General features: G+C 40.9%; 1 protein-coding gene across 1 annotated transcript in view; it reads right to left on the reverse strand.

The window, feature by feature from the left end:
- The window catches only part of COLEC12 (collectin subfamily member 12), a 207122-nt gene that overhangs the window by 177179 nt on the left and 17004 nt on the right, over window positions 1-12939 (reverse strand). Inside the window, exon 2 of the mRNA XM_036009233.1 lies at window positions 6272-6322. Within this exon, the coding sequence (XP_035865126.1) occupies window positions 6272-6322 (51 nt within the window). The remainder of the gene's footprint in view (window positions 1-6271; window positions 6323-12939) is intronic.

A 12939-nucleotide genomic window follows, 5' to 3' on the forward strand; every position in this document is an offset into this window, starting at 1 on the left:
TAATGATAAAAATTATGAAATTGCCTCAAGTTATTTTTTTTAAGTGATGGCCAGAGAACTCCCCTTCTTGAGTCTCAGGAACCCTGCCTGCTTGACTGGAAGCAGAGGACAGAGGAGCCAGATGAGTTTTTCTTCAAATCTCTCGAGAGGCGATTCTACCTGACAATCTCTTTTGCATCTACTTCTCTGCATGCTATTTGACACAAAATTCTCATACATTCAGAAATATCAGCTCCATTAGGATTTACAAAACCACATACACAATCCCCTCCCACTAAATGATGCAAATGGCTTTGAACATTTCAAAGAAATCCCATTGGGGCACCAAGTCAAGACTCTCATTCCCTGCCCCCTTAATTTATCTCTCTGCCCAGGGTCAGTGCCTCGCCTGATGTTGTACCCTTTCCATCTAGAGATGTTTGGAAAAGGTGCTGCTGAAAAGCCAGCCTCACGCTGGGCTTATTTAGTCATTCCCCACAGGAAATGATGGAAATTCCTGGCATTCTTATCAGAGAAAGGGGTGAACTCTGCTGGTGTCAGCCTTGAAGGGCTCTGGTGAGAGGAATGTATGCAGCCCTCCTTTGTAGTTGGAGGTGGATAACTTCAAAGTGGCGCCTTCTCCAAATCCAGAGATGAAGCCAGCCTTCTGGGAAGGGTCCCAGGAGAGGGGAGACAGGCGGCCTGGTCCCCAAGCCCAAACAACTACAAGTTGAGGCATCCAAGTGTTTATCTTGAGCAGCCTCCCAAAGACAATTCAGCATCCTCTTGGTAAACTCTTCCAATCCTCTCTGTACTAAAAGCAGAAACTCACTTGCCTCACAAAGAACCTTTCTTTCTATTTGGCTAAGCACTTCGGTGCTGCTACTTTTCAGAAGCCCAAGTGGTCCTCTACACTGTTAGACATTCAGTGCCTCTAAATCTTTCAGCAAGGCAGATGGATTTGAAAAGAGGGGATGGAAGGTAAGGGGGTGGGGGCGGGGTGCACGTGTTCTGGAAGGGCTAGGCTCTACTCAATATAGATTTCTCAGGCTGCTTCCATATGCCCAGAACTGTGCAGGTTAAACTGTTTAAAACTATTTTTAGTAATCTGAAATCATTATCCAAGGGAAGAAAGGGAAAATAAAAAGTCCAGCTTGTTTGAAACTATTGGCTCAGGGAGGCCTGTGAAGTTATGAGTGAACAAAACTATTCAAGGATACACTTCAGTAAACATGTGCTTAGAAAAAGGCATTGGATACACTCTTTTGGCTGTAACCCCCAAATAATTTTCAGTAGTTCTCTTACAATTTTTCCACTTAAGTTCTACAAAAGATGAATTCTCCTCCACAGAAGAATGCTTCCTTTTACTTTTTGTTGCAGTTTCAAAGTTTGCAATTTTTCAGATCTTTTTTCTCTCATAGCCATAAACAGTCCCTACAGCTGCTCCCCAAGGAAGCAATTTTGTCAAACATAAACAACAAATATTTTCAGCTGCCCTCTGTTGCTCACTGTCAACCCTTAAGTCTACCTGTGATTGTCACAGGCGAAACCACATATCTCCTGCTCCTCCATCATTCCAATGCTGAACATCCTATTATTTTCCAAACACAAGAAACCCCAATGCAACCAATGAAACAAAGGCAGTCTGTCCCCACCCCCTCAGCACAGAAAGGGGCAGAGCAGACTCTAGAGGAGGGCCTAGGACATCCAGGTGGTAGCTGCCATCAGACCCAACACTGCCTGCCATGAGGCTGGGATAGCTAGCCACTGTCCCCGGGAGCCTCTTACCTCTCTCACTTCTTAGCAAGAAAGCAGGGGGTGTGATGGGACAAGAATCCAGGAGGCTTCTGGAAATCAGAAAGTTCCAGGGACTTACTAAATCCTAGACACCATATTAAGCAGCACGATCAAATAGTTGAAGAGGGAAGAACCTAATATCATGTACGGAATGCTCACATGTGCCAGGCACTGTGCTAATCCAGTACCACACACTTAATTCCACAATGCCCCTATGAAGTAGGCCTAGTGTGAGACTTTACAATGTTAAACAACAACGTGCTCAAGGTCACAGAGTTGCTAAGTGTTGGAACTCAGATCCAAAAGCACATACCTGGTTCCAATGTCCACACACTTAATCACTGCACCCCACTGCCCCAGAAAAGACAAAAGGCAGCCATCAAGTGGGAAAGATGACACCTGGCCTGCTGGCCTCAGGGAATTGTTGTGAAGGAAAAACACGTTTGGAAGTCCTTTGGTAAGATAAAAGTGGTACACAAACGTGAGCTGGATTTGTTATAATCATGTCTACGTGGGTTAAAGGGCAGGATCTGGAACTCACCGTTCTTCCCACCCTTCTCCCCTCCTCCTGTGGAATTCTGATGCACTCATCTCTTGGAACTTAAATGGTACTTTCTTCCCTCTTACTCCCTATCATTTTAATGAATTTTTAAAAAATTTGAATGCACTCATGTTAATCATACGATAATCAGAAGGTTTCAGAAGAAATTTGGGTCAATTTATCACAAATTCTAATTTTATAAATGTGTATTAATCCCTTAGAATATGAAATAATTATTTTTCTCTTTCTGCTAACTCTAACAATAAAGGCTTCCAGAACCATGTGTGCTATTTTTGAAGAAAAAAGTAACTGAGAAATAAACAGAAGGATCTCATTGTAGTATATGTCATATTCTACCTATACAAAGTAAAAACTTATATACTGGTACCTCCTGTTCCAGAGGATGAACTCTACCATACTGTAACTATAGCTATATCCTGAATTAATTAGCTCTGCATACTGAGGCAAAGAAACATTGACCCTCAGAGCCTGATCAATTTTGAAAATACTCCATTAACCTTTCAAAATTTCCCCTCATCAAAGTTTTGGTCAGAGGAAAAAGTAAGTGGCAAACCCATCAGACTTAACTCCATCTCTTCTTCAGACACATGCCCAGAACTTTGGGGAAGGGGTTAACAAGCATGACGTAGAGAGAGGCTGCAGAAAAAGAGGAGACCTGGTGGAGGCCAGAGGGCAACAGCGATCATCGAGTGTCCCCAAATAACACTACACTAGATCACTAGAGAAGATCACCCATGTTGCTCTTCATTGTAATATGGTATTGAATTTGAAAAAAGTATGGTAGTATTATATAAATAGCCCTGACGTTATGTAGCAAATGCTTCTGAATAACTATGTATGAATTATTTTGGAAATAAGCCACCAGGTAACGATTTGCTAAAACAGTGGCCCCTCTGTCCTGTGGATAATTAACCTCTGGTTCAGCTGGACCTTAAATTCAGGTTGTTATCATTGTACTTGCATAAACAAGACATACTGAAAATGAGACAATAACTAAACCCTATGTGTTATCCACTCTGTTTTTGGAAAAATAAAAGCCAACAACATCACCATATTTGGAGGCAAATCACACTTTAAATCTCTTCAGGAATGAGCTTTCAGAGCTGTCACACTCAGCAGTAGCTACACAAAAATGCCCAGGAAGTGATGACAGCCCCAGAGTTCAGCAGAGAGATCATGTCATGTGTCTTTTTATAGTGCTGCACCTTCAAGGCACTTGCCCATCTGGTATCTCTCTTAGTCTCACAAAAGGCCTGCAAGGTAGACTTACCTACTTTGGCAGGTGTCACTGCTCACTGCACAGATGCGGCATCTGAAGCCCACAGAGTTGAAGTGATTGGTTTCAAGTCACAAGAGTAGGAGCAGTGCCTACAGGGCTGTCCTGTCACTGGACACTTCCCACCACCACCTCCTTTAATGGTTAGAGTTTAACCATACCTGAAGGAATGGACTGTTGGGTTCTGCTACATTCAACGACGAGCTCTGGCCCATTCTTAGGAACTGAAAACCCATTTATCTTCTATAAAACCAGGTCCAGAATCCTAGGTCCTACAAAAGTGATGAGGCTTCCCTGATGGGATCAGACTGGGCATCTAGCCCACGTTAGAGTTCTGATTCTAGGACACAGAAGTTGAGAAGTCACCTCAACCTTATTGCTGACCCTTTCCCAAAACTACTCTATCCGGGAGTTAGAAGAGCCAGCAACCATCCCCAGTTCTAGCTAACTTAGTTGAGAACTTAATCTATCTGGGCCTCACCTCCCTTGTCTGTAAAATTAGGTTGGTTTAAATGATCTCAAAGGCTCTTCTATCTCCAAAATTCTACTTTACCTCTAGGCTAGATATCCACCACTTTGCTTAAAGCTAAGTCGAAGAATCATCAACATCAGAACAATTCTTCTATAGCTTTTTCCATTTTAATTTTATTTTTCCTTTTTCATTTTAATTTCATCCCTTTCTTCTACTTGTGCCACTTGGTATTCTCTTCCTTCCTCTCTGTTTATGCTGTCCAGTATTTGTAAGTTATTTTCACATCCCTCTGAGTCATCATTTAACCACCACACAGTAAATCCTTTCTGCAACTTATTATTTTTCATGTGTTTTTTTTCACCAAATCCCCACCCATCTAGCTAGTTATATGATCATTAAATTTTAAACATTTCTCAAAAGGTCACTCTTTTTAAAGAAAAGTTTTCTCTTGGTTCTTCATACCTCTACTGATTTCCAGCTCCAGATTTGAAATCTACTGATTTCAAAAATATGTAGGCATGTCCACGTTTCCTTTGCCTTACTCTAACAAGTTTGATTTCCCTCTTTATTTCTGCTTTTTCATTTTTGTTTTCCTTCCCTCTATAAGTCTAGCTTTAGTCTCCACTCCTGCTACCACCTTCAGTGAAGCCTCCACAAGAAAGCAAAGCACAGGGTACCATCTAGAGGTACGAGATTGTGTAGCTACAGAACAGTGCTGTGGAGGAGGGAAGGAAGGACTGAGCATAAGCCACTCTGCCAGCATGTGAATGGAGCAGCTATGGGCTTGGCACAACTACACTCCCATTTTAAAGCCCTATCTTTTCCCAGAAAGAAATGCAGAAGTGTGTGTCCAGAAGGAAAATTGCTAAAGCAATGATGGAGCCAGAGCAGCTGGGGGTTGTTAACTTGAATCAAAGTCCAGCCAGGATTTTTTCTAAGCAACAGGAAGTAGATTCACTCTCTTTCATATTCACTCTCTATGTCTCTGTCTCTATCTCTGTCTTTCTCTCTCTTATACACACATACACACACACACACATTCTTTTCTTCTCCATCCTTCTTTATTTCCTCTGGCCAAGGCACAGAAACAAGCTGGACAGAAAACCTCAGTTCCTTTGAACTATCTTTGGAACTTTGCAGTGTTTACTAGCAGTTCAAAGCCAAATTGCAGGGTATGAAAAGCACGGGCAAAGCAAAGAGCCTCCGTGTGCAGCAGACTAGGAGGCAGAGGAGCACGTATTAGTTCCCCATGGCTGCTTCAACAGATTACCACATATGTGGTAGTTTAAAATACAAAATTTCTCTCTTATGATTTTAGAGGCCACAAGTCTGAAATCTGCTTCAGTTGATGGGATGATGTTGGCAGGGCCACGCTCTCTCCAGAGGCTCTGAACAGAAAACCCATTCCCTTGCTTTTTTTAGTGTCTAGTGGCCACCTCTGATCTTTGGCTGATGGCACCATCCCCCACCTTCAGAACACATCACTCCAGTCTCTGCTTTCATCATCATATTCACATTGCCTTCTCCTCTAGGTAGTCAAATCTTCCTCTCCATCTCTCTTATAAGGACACTTGTGATTGCATTATTTTCTTTATATTTGCCCACCCAGATAACCCAGGATGATCTCCTCATCTCAAGTTCTTTAACTCTATCACATCTACAAACCACTTTCTGCCATACCAGGTAATATCCAGGTTCTGGGGATTATGGTATGGACATTTTGGGGGCCCTTATCTAGCCTACCACAGAGCACTTGCGTCTGGTTGGGTTTCTAGAAGAAGTCTTCTCACTATCTACTAATATTGACTGAGTTATGGGCATGGAGTCTGAGGAAAAAAGGAAAGATGTTTTCTAATTATCAAAAGAGAAAGCTCCCATGTATTTTCGCTCCTGTCTTGTCACATGTTTACCTTCCCCACCACATTCTGTCTATTATGCCATTTGGTTGGTACTCAGCAAGCCCCATAAGCATCCCATGTGTGAGCACAGCTCCTGTTCCACTGCCCTCAGCATTGTGAGGAATCATCCACCTCAGCGTTGTGATGAAATCATACAGAAACTCAATTTCCCAGCAAAAGTGGGCCTCAGAGCCACATGTGTTTATGTGTGTCAAAAGTCCAGCAATCGTCTTGTTACTGTATCCCAGGTCAAGCACAGAAAAGGAAAGAGCTTTGTTAGAACTCACCAAACCTCTTGTAACCGAAGGACTGTACCTCCTCCTCTTCTGTGAAGTCGTCTGCAAGAGAAGAAAAGACATGATGGAGTGAGGCCCAGAAGTGCAGGGTCAGTGCAGGGCCCAACTGCTGCGATCTCTACCTGCTCCACCCTCCACTTCAGCACAGTGGCTTCCCTTCTGCTCCTGGGACACACCATGCTTTCTGAGGAAGACCACAGGGCCTTCCTCCTGTTCTTCATGACTCCTCCCCGTTCAGGTCTCAACTACACTATGATACTTTTGGGATGCCTTTCCCAACCACCGCCCAGCCACTGCCTGCCATACCACCCTACTTTAATATTACTTTCTGATATCCTCTTTTATGTGTGTGCATGTGTGTGTGTGTGTGTCATCATGAGTCCTGTGAGCAGAAACAGTTTCTGCCTTGCTTCAAGAATGAATCCCCTGTAGTTAGAATGGTACCTGTCACACAGCAGGGGCTTAATAAATTTTGTTGAATGAATGACTGAATAATCATTCAAAGAATTAAGTTATCTTCACATGATGGGGCCTACAGATCTCTCATTCAGGTGCTGAGTTCTGTGGCCATCTCTTCTAATAACTGTGGCACCTCAGAAGCCCAACATGCAATGGCAACCAAATCCTTCCCTACTCTCCTTCCATTGGATAACGGGGACTGACAGATGGTTTCCCAGTAAATGCACTTCCAAAGACAGCCTTGCTGTGGGAATTCCTACATTTAAGAGCCATTGTAGAAACAAGAGAGATGTTATGTCAGCCAAGCTTTCTACCAAAGAACCCTGAATCCCCTTTCTAATGTGAACATGATGCAATTCCTTATCACATCAATAAAGAACATCTCATTTTACAGTGCTACCAAGTGTGGGTTCTGGCAATTAATTGTGCAGTTAAAGGACACTTTTTATGATGAGTAAAGGAGTCAAGACCGGGGAGCCCTAATTATTCTTGAGTTAGTCACTACTACTGCACCCAGCTTTCTCCCCATATGTAATTCAGTTCAGAACCACTGAATTCAGTGGTTCAGCACTTAGTATGAACCAGAGACTACCAGGCAGTGGGGCTTCAGAAGTGGATAAGACATGGTCTCTTCCATCAAGAAGCTGATAGGCTTTCAAGGAAGAGAGGCAAGTAGGGAGAAGATAAAGCCTCTGTAATCATCTTTTCAGCCCCCACATAGGACACAGGACCTGGCTATATCTGAACCTTGAAATGTTATGTAGAAACCAAAGACGTATGATATCTGTAATTTAATGTGGTAAACCTTAGAAACTAGTTTGTTATGAAATGCCATGAAAACACATGTAAGAAAGCAATTACTTTTAACAAGAGAATGGAGAAGTGTGATAGCTTTGTGTTTTACCATTGTTTCCTTATTCAGACAACAGGGGAGAGAGATTGTTTGGAATCTAGAAAGCCAGGTGTTCATAATTAAAGTAGTTTTTTTATGTCAAGGATAAAAGGTTAGTTTTTTCTACATGGAAGAACAAGCTTACAGCCAAGAGAACAGCACCTTTCTCACTGACTCAGTAATTGGTTAGTTCAACAAACACATATTAATCCCCTACTCTATATGCCTGCTTTACTAAGTAATTCTATCCTATTAATGGCTGAGCAGCTGGTTCTAGTCTCAGTTAAAGAGAAATCCTTCTCTGCTGCTTCTGCTTAGAAATCCATGCATTTACTGATTCATGGAGTAAGTGCTCACAGCCTAGGGGAGTTGATGAGACATGAACATAAGAAACGATGCCACCCAGACGTCAGCTTCTCCTGCCAGCTCCAGCCCCTCCTTTCCTGTGCCAAGTCTGCACAAGAATCTACTCACATGCAAACACTGTGGTCAAGGAGGCATCACTGAAGATTTCACAGTGAAACAAAAGAGCAGTTTATGCTGCATCCCCAGCAGCAAACAGTTTAAAATTTCCCATTGGACATTTCTGTTCTCCCCCACAGGTTCTTTGCAGCAGGCCCACCATTAGTTTGTTTGTTTGTTTGTTTGTTTGTTTGTTTGTTTTCCTCTCTGATCTTTTTCCCATGCAGCATTTGGTCTGACTGACTCCTCTCTCCTTCCTGAAATTTCCCTGGGAACTTCAAATGCCTCATATTTTTGTTATTAAAGCAGTTCAACTTGGCCTTCGAAATTAACATACCCAAATCATTAGGGGGTTCAAGAAAACAAAGGCATTAGAGGCATCCTTCTAATAGAACTCAAGGAGGGAGGATTTCTGCGTCTTGTCTTAATCCTCATCCAAAAAGAATTAGGAAATCTTATAGTAGCTGTTTGCAGTGGGGTGGAGGGGTGGTATAAAGGGGCTAATGGGAATGAAAAAACTACAATAAAAAAGAGAAGAAAATACATAAATTTCTATTTCATCCAACTCTAAAATTAGATAGAAAGTTATATGAGACATAAGAGGTACAAATAAAGTATCACAAATAATGTCTGGGATTATCAGGAAGGTCTCATAGAGAAGTTTTTTTGTTGTTGTTGTCTTTAATACTCACCCAAGGACATACCCATTTATTCCAGAGAGAGAGAGGAAGGGAAATAGAAAGAGGGAAATACTGACACAAGAGAAACATCAATCGGCTGCCTCCCAAACATGCCTGACAGGGGACCAAACTCAAAACTCAGGCACATGCCCTGACCAGGAATCGAACCCAAGACCTTTTAGTTTATGGGACTATGCTTCAACCCACTGAACCACACTGGCCAGGGCAAGAAGTGTCTTAAATCAGTCTTTCTTAATATTTTTTCTTTAGAGTGCAAAAGAGAATTTGGGAAACACTGCATACTATATCCCTTTTTTAGAAATTCATAATGGATTTTGAATTATTAGAGACTCAAGAAGTGCTAACAGAGCAAGAGAGAAAAAAACGTATTTGACTTTGTTTTACTCAGTGCATTCAAATGTTGACCCTAGAACCCTTTTTAATATCTTTAAAAGTTGTAAAGTTGGGCAGGTAACACTTAATAGAACAGTTCATTAGCATAGGTGTCCCCCAGAGCCCCAAATTTTCCCATCTGTTCAATTTTTTAAGTATATTTTATTAATTATGCTATTACAGTTTTCCCAATTTTCCCCCTTTATCCCCCCTCCACTCTGCAACCCCCCAAACCTCCAGCATTCCCCCCCTTAATTCATGGTCATGGGTTGTACACATAAGTTTTTTACTTCTGTTTCCTATATCATTCTTATCCTCTCCCCATCTATTTTATGCCTACCAATTATGTTTCTTATTCCCTGTACCTTTCCCCCAATTCTTCCTCTCCCCCTCCACTGAAAAACCGTGTGAAGTCCATTTCTCTGATTCTGTTCCTGTTTTAGTTGTTTGCTTAGTTTTTGTTTTTGTTGTTGTTGTTGGGTTTTTTGGGGTTCAGTTGTTGATAGTTGTTTGCTGTCATTTTACTGTTCATAGTTTTTAAGTTTCTTACTTTTCTTAGATAAGTCCCCTTCACATTTTATATAATAAGGGTTTGGTGATGATGAGCTCCTTTAACTTGACCTTATCTGGGAAGCACTTTATCTGCCCTTCCATTCTAAATGATAGCTTTGCTGGACAGAGTAATCTTGAATGTAAGTCCTTGCCTTTCATGACTTGGAATACTTCTTTCCAGCCCCTTCTTGCCTGCAAGGTTTCATTTGAGAAATCAGCTGATAGTCTTATGGGAACTCCTTTGTAGGTAACTGTCTCCTTTTCTCTTGCTACTTTTAAGATTCTCTCTTTGTCTTTAATCTTGTGTAACTTAATTATGATGTGCCTTGGTGTGTTCCTCTTTGGGTCCAACTTCTTTGGGACTCTCTGGGCTTCCTGGACTTCCTAGAAGTCTATTTCCTTTTCCAGATTGGGGAAGTTTTCCTTCATTATTTGTTCAAATAAGTTTTCGATTTCTTGCTGTCGTTCTTTCCCTTCTGGTACCCCTATGATTTGGATGTTGGAACATTTAAAGTTGTTCCAGAAGTTCCTAAATCTCTCTTCATTTTTTTTGAATTCTTATTTCTTCATTCTTTTCTAGTTGGATATTTATTTCTTCCTTTTGTTCCAACTCATTGATTTGAGTCCCAGTTTCCTTCTTGTCACTGTTAGTTCCCTGAGTATTTTGCTTTATTTCACTTTGGGTAGTCTTCATTTATTCTTTCATTTTTCGACCAATCTCAATCAGTTCTGTGAGGATCTTGATTACCAATGTTTTGAATTCCACATCAGATAGGTTGGCTATCTCCTTATTGCTTAGCTCTTTTTCTGGAGTTTTGCTCTGTTCTTTCATTTTGGGCCATATTTCTTTGTCTCAGTGCACCGGTCTGGTTGACTGTTTCTTTAATTCCTTGGTTGTCAGAGTTCCATGCAGTTTGATTTTCTGGCACTTCTGGTTGTTTATTGTTTTTAGAATGGTTGTTATCCTCCTTCTGGTTCTGTGAGGAAGTGAAGGGTTTCTACCTATGCCTCCATCTTGGCCAGAACTCCTCCCCAGCTATTTAATTGATAAACAGCCTAGTCAGGCTGCTGATGGGGTTGGACATTTAAGGAACTGAGAATAAGGAAGAGGCAAGAGTTGATGGGGCTTGTGTCTCTGTTGAGAACCCATATCAGTCTTTAAGAGCCATAGGAGAGAGAATGAGAAGTCAGGGGTTCCTCATGCCTGGACATGTTAGAAGGCAAAAAGCTATCGTAGGGCCACAATGGCTGACAGACAGGCTTGAGGAAGACAAACAACCTCATATTATATGCATTGTTATTTTCTGTTCTTGAAACCTTTTCCTCTGTGTAGGCCCAAGCTACATGTGTCCCAGATTGTCTTTATAGTTTGGGGGGCCTGCAAAGGTGATATACTCAAATAAGGATATTCTTCCTAGAGAATATACAGTCATTTTAATGACTTGCTGCCACGTAGTGGCTACACTCCTACATAAGTGAGGATTTGGTTAAGATTTATGGTCTCTTAGTTCCACAGTGGCCATAACTTGATCCCTTCTCTGATAGCAGTTTGTCTGCAGGAAAGAGGTAACCTTCACATACTAAATAGTAAAATGTGTTTAATTTGAGTTATATCCACAAGCACAGACTTTCTTGGCCTCCAGAGCTGTACTTCAGCATTTTCACTGAATATGTATGAGCTACAATGTCTTTTGCTTGCCTATCTCAAAATGTGATTCTTATTTTATTTTTTACTTTCTTTGGTAACTGGCACAAAGCCACATCCACCAGAGGTTTTGTGATAGAGACTGTTGAGTGGAATTCTGTTGCTGATTTATTCTTTGAGCTTTGCTATTTCAGAGTAGCATAAATTCAAGTGAGGTTTAGTTTAGTTGACTTAGAGAGTTGAGGCATACATATTAAAATGTTCTGATCAATCTGTGGACGAAACTATGCAACATCCCTATGGTTAGAAATTCTCTCTCTTTCCCATACACTTCCTTTGTGTCAGCGTGACAGCACTTAACTGTCTCCCTTATACTCAGTTCTGGTTTTGACTCCATCAATGGGAAAGACATTTGAAAACAGGAGACTTGTCACACTGTAACCCTCAGCAAATAGTAAATTAATGGGACATTACAGGCACTCAATAGTTGTTGAAAATTAAGCTGATTTTAATTATACATATGCCTATCTCTCCTATTAACTGATGAATTCTTCATGGAAAGATATGAAATCTTTCTCTTTTAGAATGTCCAACATGCTTGGGGAAGACAAAAGAGCTAATAATATTTAGTCAATAACTACTGAATGTCAGGTACTTTCCAATCATTGTGTTTCTCTGTTTTACAGATGAGAAAACTGAGGCTCACAGAAGTTACATAATTTGACCTAAGGTCTTACAGCTTGTGAGTAGCCAGACCAAGACCAAAACCCAGTCTGTGTGTCTCTCCACATGGTGATGGTCACTAACTACACAGACCCAAGAAACTGAACCCTGTGCTACCAACAAAGAAAGCTAAGAAGCTATGATCATATCACAGAATTTTGAAAATCTTTGGGCATTTAGGACCCAGGTCACTCTGAAGGGAAAATAAAAGTGAGGCTAAAATAGGGGGACTCGTTGAACATATATTTAAGAAGGAATTGACTATAATAAAAAAGATATAATGTGTTGTTAAGAATAAGGTAAATTAGAATCCTAAAACACTAATTATAAGAATGCAAAATGGCACAGCCACTTCAGAAAACAGTCTGACAGTTCCTCAAAAAGGTTAAAAACAGAGATAACATAGGATCCAGAATCCTACTCCTAGGTCTATATCCAAGAGAAATACAAACATATGTCCACACCAAAACTGGTACATGAATGTTTATAGCAGCATTATTCATAGTTGTAAAAAACTGGAAACAACCCAAATGCTCATGGACTAATGAATGGATAAATAAATTGTGGCATATCCATACAATGGACTGTTATTCCACAATTAAAAAGGAATGGAATTCTGTTACATGCTATAACAGGGAAGGAAGAAACTTAAAAACATTTTGCTAAGTGAAAGAGGTCAGTCACAAAAGATCACATATTGTATGATTCCATTTATATGGAATGTCTACATTAGGCAAATTCATAGAGTCAACAAGCAGATTAAATGTTTCCTAGGGCTGGGGGTTTGGGGAGAAAATGAGTGGCTAATAATTGGTATGGGGTTTCTCTTTGGAGTGATGACTGTGTTCTAAAG

The sequence above is a fragment of the Phyllostomus discolor genome, chromosome 9 (assembly GCF_004126475.2).
Source record: "Phyllostomus discolor isolate MPI-MPIP mPhyDis1 chromosome 9, mPhyDis1.pri.v3, whole genome shotgun sequence".
Lineage (NCBI taxonomy): Eukaryota > Metazoa > Chordata > Mammalia > Chiroptera > Phyllostomidae > Phyllostomus > Phyllostomus discolor.